Source organism: Hibiscus syriacus, unplaced genomic scaffold (assembly GCF_006381635.1).
Source record: "Hibiscus syriacus cultivar Baekdansim isolate YM2019G1 unplaced genomic scaffold, ASM638163v2 tig00110198_pilon, whole genome shotgun sequence".
Taxonomy (NCBI): domain Eukaryota; kingdom Viridiplantae; phylum Streptophyta; class Magnoliopsida; order Malvales; family Malvaceae; genus Hibiscus; species Hibiscus syriacus.
The window spans coordinates 778,591-802,357 of record NW_024062623.1 but is presented as its reverse complement, the minus strand read 5'-3'; the positions used below and the strand labels follow the sequence as shown (position 1 = coordinate 802,357).

Below are 23,767 nucleotides of genomic sequence, written 5' to 3'. Positions count from 1 at the left end.
CAATGGAAATGGCGATGGAAACAAAGGCTACAACCAGGGCCGCGATGGACTCCTCGAACGGCGGTGATGAAACCGAGGGGTTTAGACTGTAGCTCTAATGGGTTTCCTATCTGAAACTTTGGACAAACTCTACCATGATTCGAAGAGAAAAGGGGACTCTCGAGTGAGGGAGGAAACTTGATGTTGGACTTAGGAATAGGCTCCACGAAGCTTATGGCGCGGGTTCAAACTTCTTCAGGCCCTAAATCTCTTCTTTATTTTAGGTAAACTATTTGTTTAGTACCTTAACTAGCACATTTATTTTATTTTAATCGTTTAATCATTTTTTAAATTATATCTAACATTATGTATTGTTTTATTTTGGTCATTGGCCGTTAAAATAATTAGGGTACTAAAGACGTAGTTTTTACCATTTTATTTTTTAGAACTAATTTCAAAATAGGGCATGGAAGGGGAAAAACGTTACCTTTTATCATTAGGTCATGCAAAAAAAAAATAGTTATATTTTAATAATATGTATATATAACAAAATTTTAAGTTATTCTTCATTAAATTTTGACAAGTTGTAATGAAACCAAAGTTGTTTTTCAAGTTTTGACCCTTGAAATTTGACCAAAACAAATAAACCAAATCACATGAAACTCTCAGCCAACAGCATGAAAAGTGTCGAGTGAATCATTGAAGAACAAGTAGCAGCCACGCAAAGATATGGAGAGGGGTTGTTTCGGTGTCATCTCTAGAGCGTTGTCACATGCTCGATCGGGTTTGTTCACATAGATATCAAACCCGATAACATTCTTTTTATTTTAGGGGTAATTTAAAGATGGGGAATTTAAAGTAATACGAAGAATTTAAATTTTGATGATTGTAAATGTAGTAAGTTGGGTTGGGAATGCCGTTTTTATAATAGAAATTTGATTTAGATTAATCAATCAATAAATTGAATACTCCGATTAATTGGGGATGAGATGATCATTTCATCCGGAGTCGACATATTTCAACTTGACTTGATTCACTTAAATCGATTTTTTATTTTGAAAATTTGGGTTATGATCTACTTTTTTAGGTTTTGATAGAGTCAAATTTAATTTTATGATGAAAAAAATCGGACTCGATATAATATTATAATTATCCTTTTTATATTTAGGGTAATTTATGTAATACACATTTCTATTTTATTTTTCTCAATTAGGTCCTTATTTTATCTAATATATATATAGGGATAAGCTCATGTTACACAATGTAAAAATCTTTTAGTTTTACACAGATTTAAAATTGTTAGATGAGTGAAAATAGATGACTGAGATTAAGAGTAGGAATTGAGAATATTTACTGGGGAAAACAAGTCAATCTCAACGATCTATTATATATATCGAGTTGGATCAAGTCATATGCATGTTTTAATGTAAAATATTGGGTTGGATTTTATGTCGGATAAGACCCTCTTAAATTTAGATCGAGTCGAATGCTTACGAAGAACTTTAATTTTTAGATCAAATTTAGATGAGCCAAAAATCTCACTTAATTCGTTTTCATCCGGAACTGAGAAGGTCGATAGTTAGAGTGTTGTTTTGTTTGTCATGTGGGACGACATTCCTCCATTCTATGGCAAAACGGCTGAAGAGATTCTCTGTAGAACAAGTCATGGGTAAATTCTGTTGGTTTGCAAAGATATTTCAAAGACTTGCTGAGGAAGATGATTTGCAAAGACATTTCAAGATCGTCTGTAGAGCAAGTCATGAGTAAATTCTAAAATTTTTAATTTGTTTTTTTTATTTTCTAATATTGAAGATTAATTGGAAAAAAATACTAAAATTTTGATCTAACAAAGTGAATCAAATTGCTTAAAATATATGAAAATTAACAAAAGCAAAGAAATCACCTAATTTGATCCTAACACAAGATCAAAGCAATAAATACATGCAAAATACATGGATAAATAGAATCAAAAGCATTTTTTTTAATATAAGCAACTAGTTTTATTAAAAATATAAAATATTTAAATTATAATGAAAGTTTACAACTATAATCGTTAACTAAATACTTTATCCGTCCCATAATTTGTATCTTATATTGACTATGTACATAGTAGGAGATATATTTGACCAAAGAAAATAATAAAATTATCTCTAAAACGTTATTGATAGATTTGGTAGATTTATATTGACAAGTGCAAAAGAGTGTGACATACAAGGTAAAGTAATATAAAGTGTTGTTGTTTGTTGACTTTTCTAATAACACATTTTAAATGAGATAATTTTAAAAACAAAAAAAAGACACATTTAATGGGACAAATGGAGAATATATTAAGGATAATTTTATATAATCATTAACACAATAAAACTAGATGCTTAAGATCACAAAAGGACTATATAAGGGAAAAGTTAAAAATCTAACCAAATAAACTCGAACAAAAGATAGATACGAATATATATTATCGCATCGGCAAACGAACCATAAGATGATCAAGTTATTGAGATATCAATGACAAACCATAAATCAGAGTCGAACGACGTGAAAAAACTATCCATGAAGCAAATCATGTATCCAATCCAATTCGAGGTCAAAAGCATGAAAACCAATATGATAACCAATGTTATTAAAACCGGACCGGTCGGTTCGACCGGTTGAACCGTCAACCGGTGGCATGTACGGTCCGATTAACTCCCAAAATTGGATGAGCACATAATCGATAAAGAACCGACTGATAACAGACAAAACCGGGGTGAACCGGCAAAAACCCGGTGTGAACCGCCGGTTCTCTTTTTTTCTTTAAAAAAAATTAAACCAAACGACGTCATTTGTTAAACGAGTCGAGTCGAACTCGAGTACTGCTGAGCTCGACTCAAAAACTTTAAAAGTAAGCTCAACTCGACTCAAAAACTCACGAGCTAAAAATTATCAAGTTCAACTCGAACTCGAAATATTATATTGAAACTTGAACTCGAAAAGGCTCGAACTCAAAAAAAAATTAGAAGCTCAATTGAAGCGAAAGAATAGTTCACTCTGTGCTCACCAAAAGGCTCTATGATTTTGAATGTCAAGTTATATTTAGTATTTATAAAAAATCAGTTGGGATGCTCTTCTATGTTTCTTAGCCATGTGAGATTGTTTTTTTTTTTTAAATTAAACCAAACGACATCGTTTGTTATGATTTTTTTCAGCCCCAAATTTATTTTTTTGATTATAGTTATATAATTATATTTATTATTTAATATGTTTTACCTTAAATATTAGTTGTAGTTGATTTAAATCATTTTTTTTCACTTGATTTTATGTCTTTTAACTTATATATGTTATAACTTGTGATATTTTTATACCTTTTAATATTGTAAACTTAAAAAAAATGTTATATATATATTAATATTGTTTTGAATATTATGTAAAACTTAAAAAAATATTATTTTATATAAAATCCGGTTGAACCGCGGTTGAACCAGTGAACCAGTACCTTCACCGGTTCAAGGTCCGGTCCGGTTTTAAAAACATTGACGATGACAAATAAGTGTCATATTGATCAATCGTGACAATAACAAATATATCATTGAGAACAAAAAAAACCACAAATATGCCATAAATACAGAGTAAAACATACCATAAATACATAGTTATTAAATTTAAAAAATAAGATGCACTGTAATAAAATAAAAGAAAAAGAATAAATACTGGTAGTTAGCGACCAAAAAATGAATAATAACTTTATTATAAAATAAAGGGAAAACAAATATATTTGTCAATAGCATGCTGATCACATGGAGATAAAAGAAAAAAGACTTACGGTAATCAAAGAAGGAAAAAAAATTAGGACAAAACCCTAAAAGAACCACATAACTAGAAGCAATATAAAACATAGTATCAATAGAAACTTAATTATTTGATTTGGGGTTTTATGCTAACCCATGAATTTATATTTTATTATATAGAGAAAGTTAGTTTTATTAAAAATATAAAATATTAAAATTACAATAAAAGTTTACAACTACAACAATAAGCTATACACATAATAAGGGCATTTTTCATATAATAATTAACACAAGAAATTAGCCTCTTAAGATCACACAATGACCATACAAGAAAAATATTAACAAACATAACCAAATAAACTCGAATGAAAGGTAGATACAAACATATTGGACTACATCGACAAACAAACCACAAAAAAAGATTAAGCTATTGAAAGACTATCGACAAAACATAAATCAGAATAAAGTTATGTGAGAAAACTATCAACGAACACAAATTGCGTGTCCAAATTCAATTTGATGGTTCAAAACATGAAAGATCAACATAATAATAAATAAGCACCATCTTGATCAGTCGTGACGATGTCAAATACAATCCTGAAAAAATAATAAACGAAAACAACGACCAAACAAATGAAAACGTGTAAGAAGTCAAGAAAAAGAACATGCCATAAACATAGAGAAAAACATATGTTAGAGGCATGGTTATTAAAAATTAATAAAAAAATATAATATAATATAATATAATAAAAACAATAGATACTAACGACTAACACTAAAACTAATATCGTCGTAGATTATAATGATAAAAAAAACTAATATTTAACCATGACTATTTTTGGTGTTTGAATGAGAGGAATTGATTGAGAGGATTGTAATATCATCTATGGGTTTTTATCAACATAAAACTAATAGAACAAATTATTATAGAGGTCATTTAATTATGGGTTAATTTTATTTTGATTATTGTATAAAATATTTATTAATACGTGATCATTATGTAAATTTATATAATTATATATTTAATTATTAATTATTATATATTTTTATTAATTTAATTTTAATTTTAATTAGATATAATTATTATCGTATAGGATTAAAAATTAAGAGAAAGGATTAGAATAAGAGGATTTGAACATGAATCATGTGTAGGGATGGACACAGGAGAACCGACGAGTTTCGACTTGATCCAATCTTATTAGGTCAGGCTTTTTTTTAAAAAAAAAATTTAGGTTCAAGGTCAGTTTTTTTAGAGGATATGTTTGTGTCGAGTCGATTTTGGGGTGAAAATACCCAACCCGAAAAATAATGTAAGTACAGATCAAATCGGATTGACCGAAAACTCGACTAAACCTCAATTATGTCCATCCTAATAATGAGGGGTGATATAATCCATGAATTTAGCTAAATTTGAACCCAAGGCTATGGGCGTAAACACAAAACTTCATCGTTGAACTAAGCTAACTATTTTTTATTTTTATAATTACATATTTATAATGATTAAATTAAAATAAGATTAAATTAATAGAATGTATAGAATCAAATGAATTATCATCTCAAATATGATTAAATTAATATAATATATAAATAATGATAAAAATTTTATTATATAAATTTATTTAATTGTCACATATCAATAATTCGATTGAAATTAAATTAGAATTTTAATAAATTAATTAATAAATATCTTATTCAGTTGTCAAAATAAAATCGAGCTCGAACAAATTTAAGAGCTGAACTAATTTAATATGAAGGTGACATTGAGGACCAAATTGAACATTAAAAAACCTAAAAGGGACTCAAATGCAGAATAACGAAAAGTTCGACAACTTATTAGACTTTTCCATATTCAAAGACAAACACTGCCGTTCGAGAATTTGTAGAATAGTCTCGTTGAACCCCCGAGTGACATGACGATATTACTGCTCTCAATTTCATGCTCGATGCAAGGAAACTCATTTTCATCCAATTTCTAACAACTCAAACAAACAAAAAAATTACATCCTTCGTATAATCGATCAGATCTAAGCCAAAAAGCACCAAAGGAGTTGCGCCAAAAATGTCAAGCGATAGCGACGACGAAGACGAGCTCCTTCAAAGAGCATTGAAGGAGCAATCCCAACGGGATCTGAATTACCAGAAACCGTCTTCCTCCAATTCTCGTAAACCGGTGGTGAACTTCGTTCAACCGCAGAAACCGGCCGGCTACAAGGATCCGGCGCAGAAAAAGCCGACGGGGCGGAAGATGTCAATGGATGAAGACGAGGATTCGGAAGTGGAGATGCTGAGCATTTCTAGTGGAGATGAAGACGAAGGGAAAGATCCAAAGGGAGGAGTCGGAGGGAGACCTGGAGGGAGGCCGATGAAAGACGACGATGGAGTATGGGATGGAGAAGAGCCTGATACATGGAAACGTGTCGATGAAACTGAGGTACTTTTTTTTTTCTTCAATGAATTTTTAAAAATCGAAGTAGCTATTGGAGTTGATGATTAGTGAAGCAGGAGTTCTTCTTTGGCAGCTTGCTCGTAGGGTTCGCGAGATGAGAGAGTCGAGAACAGCTCCGGTGGCACAGAAGTTTGAGCTCAAAGCAACCGCACCAACTGGGAGAGTGCTTAACACTCTGCAATCGTTACCTCGTGGCGTGGAATGTGTTGATCCACTTGGAATAGGGTAAATCTTTTCAGCAGCTTCTTATTGCTTGATATTCATGTTTTGTTTGGTTTAGAAGAATTCACTCTAACTTATGTCTCATTAAGGTAAGACCGTAAGAAAAGTTAGTTCTATTATTAATTATTGTACTAATGTGATTACGTGAATTGTTGCCTGGTCATTTTTTTTCCTAGCCTTAACCCTCAATTTTCATTTATAAGTATTTCTGCTGACCTGTGTTTTGTATGATTGCCAGGATAGTAGACAACAAGACCTTAAGGTTGATCACTGAATCATCTGAAAGCATTTATTCTGAGAAAGAGAAAGATCCTATCGATAGTAACCTCCGTGGTATGTTTTCTGCTTGTCTTTCAATATGTTTTGTGCAGATTATACTTTGTAATAGACTTTAATAACAGCATCACTCTCTCAAACTGTATATTTGCAATCTAAAATATATAGTTATTTTAGATGGCTATCACCTCGTCTGAATTCCTCAACGAACTGTTTTTTCTCCCTTGAATATTTTAATTTAATGCCTAAAACACTAATACCAGTAATCTTTGGGCAAATAAAATCCCAGTGAATTATGTAATTTTCTTGGGTGAAACTTTGCAGAGAAGTTGATGTATAGCTCTGAAAAATTTGATGCAAAGTTGTTTCTATCCCGAATACACCAACATACACCTGCAGCAGACTTGGAGGCTGGAGCTCTTGCTCTAAAAACAGATCTCCAAGGGCGGACTCAACAGAGGAAACAATTGGTTAAAGATAATTTTGACTGCTTTGTTTCATGCAAAACCACAATTGATGGTAAAGTACCTCTCTTCACTTGATTCTGGTTCTATTTTAACTGTGGCAGTGCAAATGTTTGATGGGCTGAAAACCAATTTCTTCACATACACTTTGCCATATAAGTTCATAGAATTTTAGCTGTTGGCAAACAGTGCTAATGTGGAGATGGTATTTGCATAGATATCGAGTCAAAACTGAAGCGAATTGAGGAAGACCCCGAAGGTTCAGGGACAACTCACTTGTATAACTGTATGCAAGGAGTATGTTCACGGGCAGAACGTGCCTTTGAGCCTCTATTTGAGAGACAGGTAGGGTAACTGCACATCTTAGTTTTATTTCAAATTCATTATGATTGTGATATTCAAATAGCATGGGATATGATTTCTATTTTGTGATTTGATGTAGGCTCAAGCTGAGAAGATCAGGTCTGTCCAAGGAATGCTTCAGAGGTTCAGGACGCTCTTTAATTTACCTAGTACAATTCGTGGGACCATTAGTAAGGGTGAATATGATTTGGCTGTTAGGGAATACAAGAAGGCAAAATCAATCGCTCTCCCCTCGCACGTAAGCAGAATGATTGAAATTGTTATGTAGAAGATGGACTTTTTTTTTAAATGCTTGAACATGGTGGGTCTGGTATTTGGTTGAGGTGCAAGTAGTGAAGAAATTGTTTGATGTTGAGCATGGTTTTAGTTAAAATTCTAGCCATAAATCCTTTGCATTTATAAACTAATTTGGTATACATTATTTATATGCATTGATTCCCTGATGGCTGACATCAGGTGTTTGACCCCCTTTTTTTATGCATGTTTCACGTGATTTTGGTGGTCTTATTCTCAGTTCAGTATTGTTTTGCACTCAAGTCTGTATAGACAAAGACCTTTGCAAGAGCTAAATTTGTGAAGACATTATGTGTTGGTTGAAGAATACTATACCTATAATCTATAATTAATATAATTTCATATGGCACTGCTCTTTTCCTGTGTAAGCAGACAAACTTAACATTATTCTTTATTGTCAGGTAAATATACTAAAAAAAGTTCTTGAAGAAGTTGAAAGAGTGATGCAAGAATTCAAAGGCACGCTTTACAAGTCCATGGAAGATCCAAAAATAGACCTAACAAGCGTAAGCATTTGAAATGTGTTTTTCAATATTTTGACAACTTTTACTTGTGCGGAAATGTACAATTGAAGTTGACCTAAGACCAAGATCGTCCATCGATGTTTGCTGAATTTTAATGCTCTTGATATTAAAATACTATTGCTCTACCTTAATCTGGATTTGGAGTGAGTGTGAGATTTAGATATCTATCTAACATAGATATGTGGTGGATTATACTTGCATACCTATATATAAATATGTGTCACCCATAGGTGTAGGAAACAGGTACTTTAAGAAATGAAAAGTTTTTGCAACATAACGATTGTTTGATGCTTACTATTGACAAGTCAATGAAAAGATTCCATTAATTACCCATGTTGGAATGCACCTGTTTTCATTTGAGTTGTAATTTTCCATGATCTGTCTGCCCTTGTTGTTGCCTTAGCAGGAGTAGAAGTATGGAATATTATGCTGAAAATTTATGGGATGGTTGAACATGGAATCTTGATCTATCTGAAATATAACATAACACTTGATCATTTAAAAAAATGTAATTTATCCTGTTTTAATCCAAGTATATGAGATAGATGTGTTATGTTATTTATACATTTTAATTTTGTTGTCTTAGATGGTTGATTGTAATTACATTATTACGGTTATAGTAACATAGTAAAATGCTGATGTGGAAAGCAAATAGAAAATATCAACTGACCTTGGAGTAAATTATGCTAAGAGCATCAGCTGGTTTTCATTAATCTATGATGGAACAATATGGTGGTGGTTTGACTAGTTAAGATAGTATAGTGCAGTTTGTAAGGACTGGTTAGTTACAGATGTTAATGTGCTACTCTTTGCTTCCTATCTTATATCAGTTGTAATTGCTCTCATGTAAAAGACAGTTTTGACTATTTATGGTATTTTTTCTTCTTTTCATCTCAGAAGGTAAAGAAGCTCATTAAGCTAACATTGTTGAGTGTGTATTATATCATCAAAATGCCGTTTTATTGATATTACTTGCTTTTTAAGTTAGGAAAAATAATTTTGGGGATTTCATATATTTTAAACTTTTGATTATTCTAGAAATAATGATTTAGGTTGATGTACTGTGACAAGTTTCTCAAAATCCAAGAAACACTAAATAAATAATGTATTTGAATTAACCCCTTGTTGTGTTGTTGTATTAGTAAATAGATCCATCAAAGAGAATCTATTTGACATCCTATAGTTTTGTGTATTGTTTTGAGGAAAATACAACTTAATGCATGGAAACTGAACAAATTCTACCCGTCTGATGAGTATTTATGATATTTCTGTCTCATGTAGCTTGAGAATACAGTAAGGTTATTGTTGGAGCTTGAACCTGAATCAGATCCAGTGTGGCATCATTTAAATGTACAGGTTAGTGAATCGTGAACTCTTCAATAAAGTGTCAAAATGCTCTATATATTTTTTCCTTTTCTGACTAATGGAAATGTTCTAGTCCATATGTATATTTGCTACATGATTTTTTTATTAAGCGTTGGGCATTTTTCTCAGAAGCCGATTGTTCTGTTGTCCAGTAAAGTCAAATAAAATGGCTATAGTTCTCATTTCCATCCTCCAAACCCAAAACAAGTGCCCTTACATCTAAGATGCTAGTGATAGAGGTCTTTATCCAAAATTTTGCATAACAGTTATCTAAGTGAAGATTTAGAACGAAAGTTTCTTTGTTATTTGGGGTGTATGAGCTTCTAATACAAGAACCCGATTCTCCCAACCCTCATATAAATATGATCTTGTCATACCGTGGGTTCAAATTTGATAATTTGAGACTTATGTTTTGAGAATTTGGGCAATTTAGGTTTTGGATTATTTCTTGAGTGTTCGTTTTAAAATTATATGGTTCTAAATCAGCAAGTCTTGTGAGTAGTTGATTTGGGTTTTAGCAGATATAGTTTACTTGCTGATCAACTTGAACCTTATGAGAGTAGAGTCCAGGAAGCTCTTGAGTGCTTCTGAGCAAATCAGTTTTGGAATCAAATTGCTGACTCTCGAGTGCTTTTAAACAAATAACTTTTAGTTGAATTGCTATTCAAGTAATTTGAACTTGATTATATGTTCTATTCCAAGAAGTGTGCTACCTTAAAAACCACCTACTCCAGAGTGAACCTGATGAGAGTAGAATCCAGGAAGTTCTTGAGTGCTTCTGAACAAACCAGTTTTTGAGTTGAATTGTATTCAAGTAACTTGAACTTAATATTGTGTTATTTTCCAAGAAGCCTGCTACCAACATGACTGGGTTAAAATCAGCTACTCCGGAGGTCAATTATCTGAAATTCAGGTTTTTTATTTGATAGAATCATAGAATTCGAGGGTTGCTTGAGAAGTGCACTTCAGATCATGAATCACGGATGGAAAGATTGCATAATGAGTTACGTGAAAAAGCCATCTCAGAAGCGAAGTGGCTTCAAATTCAACAGAACTCTGTAAGTGCTACTAGCTAGAATGATGATCTGATAATTGTATGAGGAGAAACTCTTGGCTCTCTGCCTAACTATGAGATTTATTTCTTCTATTTTTTCTACTACTCAGTCAGATGCCAACTACTCTTTTGGGAACTTCGAACTGCCTATAGAATGGCAATCGCTGGCCTTGACTGGTGAAGAAGTTAATGTTCTTAGAGGAAAATATATCAAACGGCTAACCACTGTACTTGTGCATCACATACCAGCTTTCTGGAAAGTGGCACTTTCTGTTTTTAGTGGGAAATTTGCAAAGGTGCTCTATACATTGTCTAAATCATTTTTGCAAAAATTGTTAATATTATGCACTATATAACATTACATGATACATACATGTTGATTCTCATATAGTAGTTCTTATAGTTTGAGAGCACATCTTTTGTTTTTCTATAATTTCTGCTTATTTTCTATGGTCATATATTCATTTTCATAAGTGCCTTTTCTTAAACGCAAGTTTTCAATATAATAATGTGATTCATTGAGATGAATATATATTCTGGTTTTGTCTTTCAGTCTTCTCAGGTTTCTGATTCCTCGGGAAGTAAAAGCGAGGAAAAAATTGGAGATGGGGGATACTCAAATCATTCTCTTGATGAAGTTGCAGGAATGCTGCGTGGTACAATATCTGTATATGAAATCAAGGTTAATATGCATTTCTTGGAACTGTTTAATATCTTGCTTGGTTTATAACTTGACTGGATTCTTTAAACAGCAATATGTGGGTTCTTCCCTTCTGAACAATATTTGGTCCTTCACTCAGTCAAAATTGTAATTGGTTTAAAATATGAGTAAGAAATCCTCAAAATATTATATCATCTAACAAATCAAACTACAATGTTACCGGTCCAATTGACATGCATTTCTGACATATCGTTTACTTTTGTAGTAACTCTTACTGGGTTTGCTGTTGATATAGGTCCTCAATGCATTCCGTGATCTTGAAGAATCTAATCTTCAGTCATACATGAGCGATGCCATAAAGGAAATATCTAAAACATGCCTTGCTTTTGAAGCAAAAGAAGCTGCTCCTCCTATAGCTGGTATTCCAACTATCACTGAAGCTGCCTTTGACTTCTAACAATTCTGATTGCTTCCTTTTTCATCTGACAGTCATGTCGCTCAGGACACTTCAAGCTGAGGTTACAAAGGTTTACATACTAAGACTGTGTTCTTGGATGCGAGCAACGACAGAGAGGATAACTAAAGAAGAAACTTGGATCCCAGTATCTAAACTTGAAAGGAATAAATCTCCGTACACCATCTCTTATTTACCTTTGGCTTTTCGTTCAGTTATGACCTCAGCAGTAGATCAGATCAATATGTAAGTATCTAAAGCTTATGATGTTGAATTTCTAAGAGGCATAATTAGTTACAATGTCATGTGAGTAGAGTATGGGCGTGTTTGGCATTACTTTTGAGAAGTACTTTTCACTTCAAACAAGCTTTTCAAGCCACAAGCAACGCTAAATGAAGGGGTTTTCAATTCAAAAGTTCTTTTCAAATTGGTTTTAACCCAAACCATAAAGCTAAAATATTTTTGGCTTTTGGAAAATAACTTTAGAGCTAAATTATCTATTTATCCTCATTCATCATTACCAACTTATTTTTTCTTCTTTATGCAAGTATGATCCAGTCTCTGAGGAGTGAGGCTACAAAGTTCGAAGATATGTTTGCACAACTTCAAGAAATCCAAGAATCGGTTAAGATTGCATTTCTGAACTGTTTCCTGGATTTTGCTGGTATGATCAATGACAGTGTCTTATTTTCTCTAGAAGAATTTCAAACTGCTGCCAGTTTGTCATACATTATATGCATGTTGATTAGGCCATCTAGAGCATATTGGCATTGAGCTTGCCCAAAATAAATCAAGCAAAGAAAGTCTGCACTTGCAAAATGGGTTTTCCCACGACTCAGAGGAGGAATTATCATCTGATCTCCCAGGAAGTATTGTTGATCCACATCAACGGTTATTAATAGTTTTAAGTAATATAGGATACTGCAAAGATGAGCTTTCTTCCGAGTTGTACAACAAATACAAATGCATTTGGCTGCAACCCAGGTATGCTGGGACTCTTTCACAACTAATACCTGAACAATGCTAAAAGTTATTATTGCTGGATATTTGTAGTCATTCTTTCTTACGGCATCAGGATTAGACCTCATTCTTGCAGTTTATTCAGCTATCTATTTAGATTATACCCCCTCTCCTTAGTAGAAATAATCACCTGGCCCACCTAGCTAACCCATGCTAACTCAACTTTTTCAGTTGCTCAATCACAAATTTAAATCTTGACATAGGACATGTGCACTTTATGCATTCTTTGTTGATACACTGGCGTGTAAATGCTGTAGGGATAAAGATGGAGGGGAAACAGACATAAAAGAGTTAGTAGTGTCTTTTTTGGGACTTGAAGAGAAGGTCCTTGAACAGTATACTTTTGCAAAGGTATGAAAAGATTGTCATACATCGTTGATTTATTGAATTTTTTTAGAAAGCGAACAAGCACACACAACCACAAATATAATGGGGAAAGTTGGTATTCTTTGTGAGCCTTTTGATGGACTCCAAGTATTATCAACTGATTGGATAGCCATTATATGAACTTTTATTGATGGAACACTTTCCCATCATTGACATTGTTTGTGGATCATTATTTCTTTATTTTTTTATGTTCTAATTTCCCCCTACATCAGGCAACTTTGATTAGGACAGCTGCCACGAACTATTTGTTAGATTCTGGTGTTCAGTGGGGATCAGCACCTGCAGTAAAAGTAAGAATTTATGATTTCATAATTGGTTATCTAGTAATTTCTCTGTTCAGCTTAGCAAGCATTAATTTATCCTCAAGTGATGACACATATTGCTCCTACCTTCAGGGTGTGAGGGATGCCGCTGTTGAGTTATTACATACTCTAGTAGCTGTACATGCTGAGGTAAATACCACCGTATAATGTGTTGACATATGATTTTTTTTGGGTGTATTTCTCTGTTTTTGTGGGTTATTGCATAAGTGATTACTTTCATCTCTTATCTTCTCGACAATCTGTCAGAGAATCCAGTATTTGAACTATGAAGCATCATCTCTTCTGATCTGTTTAAACAACTATTAGTGGTTAAAAAACTCAATTATTTCGTCTACTTGACTAATACCTCATCCAGGTCTTTGCTGGTGCTAAGCCCCTCTTGGACAAGACACTTGGCATTCTTGTGGAAGGTCTAATTGATACTTTAATCAGCCTTTTCCATGAGAATGAAAGTAAAGATCTTGGTTCGCTTGATACAAATGGTTTCTGCCAGCTCATGCTCGAGGTAAATATGATGTTCTTCTTTAGTAGTATAATGTTCTTGATTCTGAGAATTGATTACTGCTTCCCTTTTATGTTCTACAATGATTTAATACTTACTATTGTCTGCAAACATGATGGGAATTGAAACTCTTTCAAATTACTGATATATGTGCCTTGTGATTTTAACATCCTTCGGTAGAACTTGGAACCAGTTGTTAATGGTTTGTAAGCACTAGGTTCTTTTCTTTTTGTAGATTTAATATGTAGTCCTTTTTGACAAATGCACATATACCTGATTAATCTGTGGTTTATTTTTGTGTGCTGTGTATTTTGCAGCTTGAATATTTCGAGACCATTTTAAATCCATATTTCACAAGTGATGCTAGGGAATCTATGAAGTCTTTACAAGGTGTGCTGTTGGAGAAAGCCACTGAAAGCCTCTCCGAGGTTGGGAATTCTGGGCACAATCGGCGGCCAACACGTGGAAGTGAAGATGCTGTTCCAGATGAGAAGCTGCAAGGGGCATCTGTATCTCCAGATGATCTGATTGTAAGATTCTTGTGCTTTAGGATATCTTCCCATATTTGTTTCTTATGGGGACATCTTGACCATGCTGTCTTTTTATTCATTTGCTTTTATAAAATCATTTTTTACCGAGATGAATGAGACAAACAGCAGTGCATATCGAGTATTCCATGTTGGTTCAGACAGTTTTGGTCAGGTTACTATAGTGTCTATGCACCAAAGTAATTCCATCTGATTCATACATGTAGTTTCCAGATTAGTTTCATGTCAGGAGCCATTATCATAGCTTCAATCTTGTGTTTTTGGTTCCATTCAATGAATACCATCTTAACATGTTGGTTTTCCCCAGGCTCTTGCACAGCAATATAGCTCCGAATTGCTGCAAGCAGAGCTCGAGAGGACTCGCATCAACACGGCATGTTTCGTGGAGTCACTTCCGGTGGAATCTGCTCCAGATCCGGTTAAAGCTGCATATGCCTCTTTTAGAGCTCCAGTGGACCCTCCCAACAAAAATTATCGGGGCACACAGGCAACAGGATCCCCGAATTTCAATCAACGCCGGCGCAGATAATTTGCCACCACCCTGTAGCCGTATTCTTTTTAAAATATAAAAGTTTTCTTCAGTTTCAGTTTCAGTTTCATTTGCATTGTGCTTCACTTGATGATGATACATATGATTTCGGAAGACCTGCATTCTTTTGTCGCAAGTCACCATGGATCATGCATGAGCTTCTTCGATTGCCTTGATAGGTGTTAAATTTTTACCTCGTATTATTTTCCATGTATTATTTTCAATGAGCACGCATAATTTTTTGGAAATTTTGGCTCAACCTTTTTCTTTTTAACTTGTGAGATAGGATCATGATTATATATAAAAAAATGTGAAATATTCATAATTTTAATGTAATAATCACATTTAAGGAATTTTATATTTCTATATATTCTGATTTGTTGATATTTTATGTTACATAAATTTTAACATTGTTCGAACTATTATAAAACATCGAAATGTAAAGTTTGATATTCAAAAATGACTTTACACGATTTCAGTAATTAAAGGGATGATTGTTATCTCTAGATGTCTCAAATTTGTATACAATGTTTATAGGGATGTTTGAGTATGTAACCCCCACATACCGATAAGGGTAAACAAATCCGATCTGAGGTGTCACATTTGGGCCACCGGAACAATCTACTGTAAAAATAGCGAAAATTTTAAAACTTTTATTGAAACATGTAACTTATAAAATCAGTTGTCACTATTTAAAAATAAAATAAATTTCCAGACTCGTATATAAATCAAAATACAATTACATGCCCCCTAATCACATGTACCATACTCTACAAAAACGCCGGAAGAACTCCCTTACTGAAGTCGATAGATGCACTGGTACAATTCTTTTAACCTGAAAAGGTGAGTAATAGAGTGAGCTTCGGAAAGCTCAGTAATACAGAACTACCAGATGATGCTGAAAAACATGCAGATACAGATAAACATATTTTCCTTATTGGTTCAGATATTTATAGATCTTTATGTTGAGCTGAGGTCCATTGATATCGTATTTAGTAACAAATAGTATTCATTTCAGATGGAAAATATTTCAGATGTCTAGGTTCAGGAGATCAGAATAGGTTTTCTAGTGTGTTCCCAAAAATCATGTAACTTTTCAGATCTTTTTAAAACATATATATATATATACCCCCATCCGTCAAGTTCAAAATGTGTAGGTTCCCCAGAACCATACACCCACCGTCAAGTCCAGTAGGCCCTGAGCACACAGCCGAGGAGCCGGTAAGTAAGGCCCTGAGCACACAGCCGAGGAGCCTCCAGGTATACTTCCTCCAACATTACCCCAAGTAAAACATGTTCCGTCCGCAAACAAATATATCAAAAATCATAACATAATCCAGGTCAAGTATCATATCAAAATCCATGTCAAGTATTCAATCAGAATCCAGGTCAAGTATCCGATCAGAATCCAGGTCAGGTATTATAATAGAAATCAAATCGGAAATCAGGTAAAATATCCAGGTGATTAGGGAATACACCAGAGTTTACAGAAATTATTCAGAGGTACTGGATAATCTTAACAGGTAGAGGAACACAGATCTTCAGTATACCGATAGAATATTGGAATTCAGAATCACTGTTGGAAGAGTTCAACAACTGACAAAATCATTAATTATTCAGAATATGACTTGAGCTGGTAAGTAAGAAATGAAGGTTCAGGACATTTATATCCTATGTCGATTGATCGGATTATCGGACAACTCTTAGATGAATAGTTCCCATAACTAATGTATATCGATTGGTCAATTCATTGTTCTTCCAGGGTATTTACTCTTTAATTCCACAAATTTTTTTCCATAGACCATTTTCGAAATCATCGCTGAATAAATCTTCCAATGTCTTTATTTCATTTCCACGCTTCCACAATATCATGAAATGTTGACGTACTTGATTAATTTGTTCATAACCCATTGTAATTGTACATTACATAAACTCATTAGAGTTTCCAGACTTATCCAAATCACTTACTAAATCCTCAGTCATTGGGGTTACCTAGTTCATTTAGCAGTCATGTCCATTCTAGTTACTTCAGGATTTTCCAGAGTAATTCAAACGTTCCTGAATTTCAGATACATGTTGTATTTCCATTCCATTCAATTTGGTCTTCGTGGTTGATTTGTCGAACAAACGTCCAATTCTTAGTACTGAATACGATCTAGAGTTGAGCTGAATACTTCCAAAATTTATCATCGAGCCAAACTTGAGATGTAACACCCCCAACCCGTATCCGACCCGGATACGAGTCCGAAGTGTCACATTGACTTTTTAAACCTTGACTCTTAAGAAAAATCCCGGGAAATTTAAAACTTTATTTAAAACAAAATACAGACTTTATCAGAGTGCTCGTACTTAATGACTTATTACATGCCAACACTTTATACATAACCAAAAACATACTTTGTCAAATATTTCTGATCTGATCTTTTGGTAAGGAAAACTGACCTGTCTTGCCCCGCATCACTCCTTACTCTTCTCGAAACCTACGTGTGAAACAATCACACGCTAAGTCGAAGACTTAGTGAGGCATAACAACTTATAATGCACTTTAAAACCTATATTGATACATGCATGTTCTATTCTATCATGTTACAGCAATTTCATGCATTTTTCATATCGTATAAAATCATATCAGATTAATTGCAGTAAATACATGCATACACATACTTCATCATTAACAGTTTATCATATAATCACATACTATTTCAATCAAACACTATGCACACGCAACATCATATCATTTCTATAGCATTTATCATACCACTAACTTATATTTGTTCATATCTCTGGATTAGCCCATGTACATATGTGAGAACTATCGATATGTGAGTCTATAGAGGTTGTGCACTATGCTGTCACTACAGCTCGTATAAATGCACCGAAGTGCCCCGTATAATTGCACCGAAGTGCCCGTAAAATTGCACCGAAGTGCCCGTAGAATTGCACCGTAGTGCCATATAATGATGTCCATAAGGACCACATAGAATTCCTTAAGAATCATATACATATACTATGGATCAAGTATGTGTCTTTCAAGACTTCACACAGGTTCCAAAGGATATACATATGTCCTAAAGAACCGAGTAGACCCTCGACTCTTGGCATGCCAACTATACCCCTAGCTCTCATGACACATAACATGGGCGTTATCATTTATTTCATTTCAAATATTCACATAAACTTGTAATTCACTTTCACATATCACTTATCACATAGCTTCTTTTCATATGATCACATAGTCCCGTAGTTCACTTACACGTAGATCATTTCCATATAATTCACATGTCACATATGTCATGGTTTCATATAATTTTTATCATTTCTCACCCAATCACCTTTATTCATATAAACATACTTATCATATCTTGTTCACATAAGATCATATACTTCATATAATACATCGAAACACCTAGAACACTTTCCCGTAGCTTATAGTCATAAGTCTTATCTCATAACATATACTTGTTTTCACATATATATATATTTCATATCATTTCTTATACCATCACATAATTCATTTAACATCCATAACATATTATGTAACATATTAATAGAAATACCTATAAGTCATATCACTTAGAGCACATATATATACTTATAGTCACATTGCTTATATCTTAATCTTATGCCTTCTCTTAGACCTATATATATATATTCACATGTTCAGGTAATCCACCATTTCATCACATAATTATGTATTCATATAACTCATTTCATTTCATTTCATATCTATATATATATATATATATATCCTCAAGATTTATCCTAATATAAATCATATAGCACTCTTATAATTCATATTCATATTCATCTCTGTCAGACTTATAAACACATCTCACTTCTATTATTTCTTTATGTATAATCTAATCTGTTTACTTAATTCAATTTCATATAACTCGTATAATATTCTCATATAACTTCACAAATTTCTATCATTCAACCTATGTGTTATTGCTTTATTTAAACATATGAATCTTTCCCATCTAGCTTATCTTATATGTTCATCTTATCATTTATGTTCAAATCTCCTAGTTAGTGTACTATTCTCACTTCATCCTATAGATCAATATTATCCAACTTATTTCACTTATCATATAATAATATAATTATATTTTACTATGATCACATAGTTTACATCTCATCTAATTCATAACCTTTCTTATGTAATTACTTATACTTTATCATCTAACACATAAAAGAACAGATCGATCCATATAATCAAGCATACATACATGCATATTCAACTCATGTCTTTAATCATGCATTCATGTGTAACACTTCAGGAAATAGACTCATCGCAAGTCTTATTCCCATCGCACATCATATACTATCGAATATGCACTCACCTGGCCTCACTGGTCAATTCCAATCTCTTATTTTTCCCTTGATCGATCTTACTTGCCAAACGTTCCGGAATTGCTTTATGCGTAGAATCTACATAAACGTACATTTCGAGACCATAATTAGATACCTACACCTTGTAATTGGATACTAGCAACTTAAACTAACTAATTAAACCCATAATCCCAATTTTCCTTTAGGGGGAATCGGTTCCCCCTATGGGGTATCGGTTCCCCCATGACATACTGGAAATTCTTGTTCGTTTGAAGGGGTATCGGTTCCCCTTGAATGGGTACCGATTCCCCTTGCCCAGAAATCATATTTTTAGCTCGAAAATCCTTCATTTTCAGCTCAACATATCATACTTCATTCCCTTTAATATTCCTAACTTTCATACACATACTTAAACTCATTTCTACTACATAATCACTTCTTTAAACTCCAAATTCTATCCTTTACATGTCATTCAAGAATCACACTAAATTTCCAACATGTTCTACAACCCATTCTATCACTTCATATCTCTTAATTTAATCCTTGACAAGTCAAATTCAACTTCACAATCTATTAACTCCTTCCATATCAAAAATTCACTTAAAAACTCATTTTTCTTAATTTCTCATAACTTGTTAATCTTTGAGGTTTAAGCCACCTAAAGCTTTCCTTAATCTTTCTTAATATCCCAAGAATCAAAACAAGCTTTAAAACGAAAGAATTAACCAACTAAAGACTCACTTACCTTATACCAAGCTTCACGGTTGAGAGGAGGAAGAAGACTGAAGAATGCTCTGGACTCTTCTTCCTACGTGCTTATTATCCTTTAAAAAAAAATTATAAAAAATCTTTCTGGTCAAATGACCATAATACCCTTAATTTCCTTTAATAATTACCAAATAACCTTCAATATATATATTCAAATAATCATTGAATTCTTTCATTCTTCTACTTTAGTCACCAAATTCTGAAACTTTACAATTTGGTCACTAACCCGGTAGTGCGGATGTTACAAATCTACCCTCCTTTTAAGAAAATTCGTCCTCGAATTTTTCACTGAACATCTTAGTAAGAACATATCTTCAAATGTTCTTATGTTGCTTCCTTTACTTAATCTTTCTTTCTCTTAGTTCTTCAACTACCTTTTTCCTTTATACATCCTTATCATGTTACTTATCATATAACCAATAGCATCAATTCTTATCACTCAAAATCCTTAATCAATCAAATTCTTTATCAATCTTTAATTATCTTATAACCATACCAAACTTGTATTTCGTCATCATTTGACCAAAACACAACTTTAAATCTTCTTCAATGTGATTACACATATACTTTAAGGAGTCAAACAATATTTTCACATCACCTTGCACACTTGTCTTATTTCTATATCAAAATTATCCTCTGTACTTCCATAGTCATCGTATCTGATCCTTTAAATCAATCCCTTTCATTTCTTTATTCCTTATACATAAATCATATATTTCCTTTCATGTTCACATACTCTTGTCTTATTACTTATGCTCATCTTTATGTACCAATCTTCATTGCATCTTCATTACTTTAATAACCCATTTCTTATACATAACTTCATTCTTTATCATTCTTATACTTGTATTTTTCTTCCTGAAGATTCCATGCAAATACTTATCTCAGTTTCTACATTATAGCTATCTGCTCAGAATATACAACCATATTCAAATTCACATCATAATCAATTAACTCAACTTATCTTTTCCTTCAATCTTATTATTCTATCCTTTTACTCTGACAGCTAGTCAATAATATATGTTCAATCTAGGGTACAAACCCTAATCAACCAAACACATACATCCTGTCAAATCGAAATTATCTTAAAAATTCACTTACTCAACTTATCAATTTCACTCTATTCTCATATATCCCGAAATTTCTTTTATTCACACTCAACATTCTGACTTCCTGTGTCCTATAATCTGATCATCGATATACATATTCTCAAACTCTTCTTATCAATCCTCAGCTTTATTTTATACCAATTCTTACTTCCTTTTCCTTTACTATACCACATTACTATGATCCAAATATGCAACTATATCCAGATCCATTGCAGATTTGGTTATCATATCCTGAAAATATCTTATAATCTTATAATTCCAGTACATTTTTATCACATACACTAGTTAGCCAATGCTAACTCTTTCCATCTTAACTGCAAACCCTTATCATAAACATACTCTTGTTTATGCGCAATATTATCACTTCGTTCCAAACTCATAAGCTCTGATATATACATCTTATACGCTTGTCACTAAGGCACTTATCCTTGAGTTTTTCTATACATAATCATCACGTCATTAGATCTTTTTAACATTCTTATGGTGACACCCGTTCACCATATTCTATCTTATTCACATAATAGCAAAACTACTCTACATCGTTTTTCTGATTCCAAACGATGAAAATTTTCTATCATTATTCAGATATGATTCCAGCTTTCTGAAATCTACTTTTGATCTTACTAGGCATTTCCTGAGGTGTCCGCTCTTCATCCTGCCTGGCCAGGGCAAGTGAATAGCTATCACAATCAGGAATATCACCTTTCACTTACTTCGAAATTATCACGATCGAATTTCTACTGTATTAAACTATTCTTATTTATTAGCAAGACTACGTATTCTTTACACTATCAGATCAGAAAATTTTCAATCTATGTTGGCATGTACACCTTTTATGACATTTTTGGACTTCGGTTTATGCCGAGAATCGGCTAAACCATAGCTCTGATACCATTAAATGTAACACCCCCAACCCGTATCCGACCCGGATACGAGTCCGAAGTGTCACATTGACTTTTTAAACCTTGACTCTTAAGAAAAATCCCGGAAAATTTAAAACTTTATTTAAAACAAAAAATACTTTATCAGAGTGCTCGTACTTAATGACTTATTACATGTCAACACTTTATACATAACCAAAAACATACTTTGTCAAATATTTCTGATCTGATCTTTTGGTAAGGAAAACTGACCTGTCTTGCCCCGCATCACTCCTTACTCTTCTCGAAACCTACGTGTGAAACAATCACACGCTAAGTCGAAGACTTAGTGAGGCATAACAACTTATAATGCACTTTAAAACCTATATTGATACATGCATGTTCTATTCTATCATGTTACAGCAATTTCATGCATTTTTCATATCGTATAAAATCATATCAGATTAATTGCAGTAAATACATGCATACACATACTTCATCATTAACAGTTTATCATATAATCACATACTATTTCAATCAAACACTATGCACACGCAACATCATATCATTTCTATAGCATTTATCATACCACTAACTTATATTTGTTCATATCTCTGGATTAGCCCATGTACATATGTGAGAACTATCGATATGTGAGTCTATAGAGGTTGTGCACTATGCTGTCACCACAGCTCGTATAAATGCACCGAAGTGCCCGTAGAATTGCACCGAAGTGCCCGTAGAATTGCACCGAAGTGCCCGTAGAATTGCACCGTAGTGCCATATAATGATGTCCATAAGGACCACATAGAATTCCTTAAGAATCATATACATATACTATGGATCAAGTATGTGTCTTTCAAGACTTCACACAGGTTCCAAAGGATATACATATGTCCTAAAGAACCGAGTAGACCCTCGACTCTTGGCATGCCAACTATACCCCTAGCTCTCATGACACATAACATGGGCGTTATCATTTATTTCATTTCAAATATTCACATAAACTTGTAATTCACTTTCACATATCACTTATCACATAGCTTCTTTTCATATGATCACATAGTCCCGTAGTTCACTTACACGTAGATCATTTCCATATAATTCACATGTCACATATCATGGTTTCATATAATTTTTATCATTTCTCACCCAATCACCTTTATTCATATAAACATACTTATCATATCTTGTTCACATAAGATCATATACTTCATATAATACATCGAAACACCTAGAACACTTTCCCGTAGCTTATAGTCATAAGTCTTATCTCATAACATATACTTGTTTTCACATATATATATTTCATATCATTTCTTATACCATCACATAATTCATTTAACATCCATAACATATTATGTAACATATTAATAGAAATACCTATAAGTCATCACTTAGAGCACATATATATACTTATAGTCACATTGCTTATATCTTAATCTTATGCCTTCTCTTAGACCTATATATATATTCACATGTTCATGTAATCCACCATTTCATCACATAATTATGTATTCATA

At 33.1% G+C, this 23,767-nt stretch overlaps 1 protein-coding gene across 3 annotated transcripts; it reads left to right on the top strand.

The window, feature by feature from the left end:
- The first annotated feature begins 5,611 nt into the window (after nt 1-5,611).
- LOC120218531 (exocyst complex component SEC5A-like) lies at nt 5,612-15,346 on the top strand. 3 transcript variants are annotated; one of them, XR_005525242.1, is made up of 21 exons: nt 5,612-6,174; nt 6,263-6,414; nt 6,650-6,744; nt 7,012-7,206; nt 7,369-7,496; nt 7,594-7,752; nt 8,210-8,314; nt 9,614-9,688; nt 10,627-10,755; nt 10,862-11,047; nt 11,305-11,433; nt 11,708-11,831; nt 11,902-12,112; nt 12,415-12,530; nt 12,616-12,850; nt 13,144-13,237; nt 13,486-13,563; nt 13,669-13,725; nt 13,952-14,101; nt 14,466-14,628; nt 14,954-15,096. XR_005525242.1 is itself a non-coding variant. In XM_039215451.1 (21 exons), exons 1-21 carry the CDS (start codon nt 5,803-5,805, stop codon nt 15,173-15,175), a joined length of 3,225 nt encoding a protein of 1,074 aa, XP_039071382.1. In that variant the 5' UTR covers nt 5,612-5,802; the 3' UTR covers nt 15,176-15,346. The 3 variants fall into 3 exon arrangements, 2 of the variants coding, with proteins under 2 accessions (XP_039071382.1, XP_039071383.1); XM_039215451.1 differs by having other exon boundaries at nt 14,416-14,628; nt 14,954-15,346; XM_039215452.1 differs by lacking the exon at nt 14,954-15,096 and having other exon boundaries at nt 14,457-14,593.
- The last annotated feature ends 8,421 nt before the right edge of the window (nt 15,347-23,767 follow it).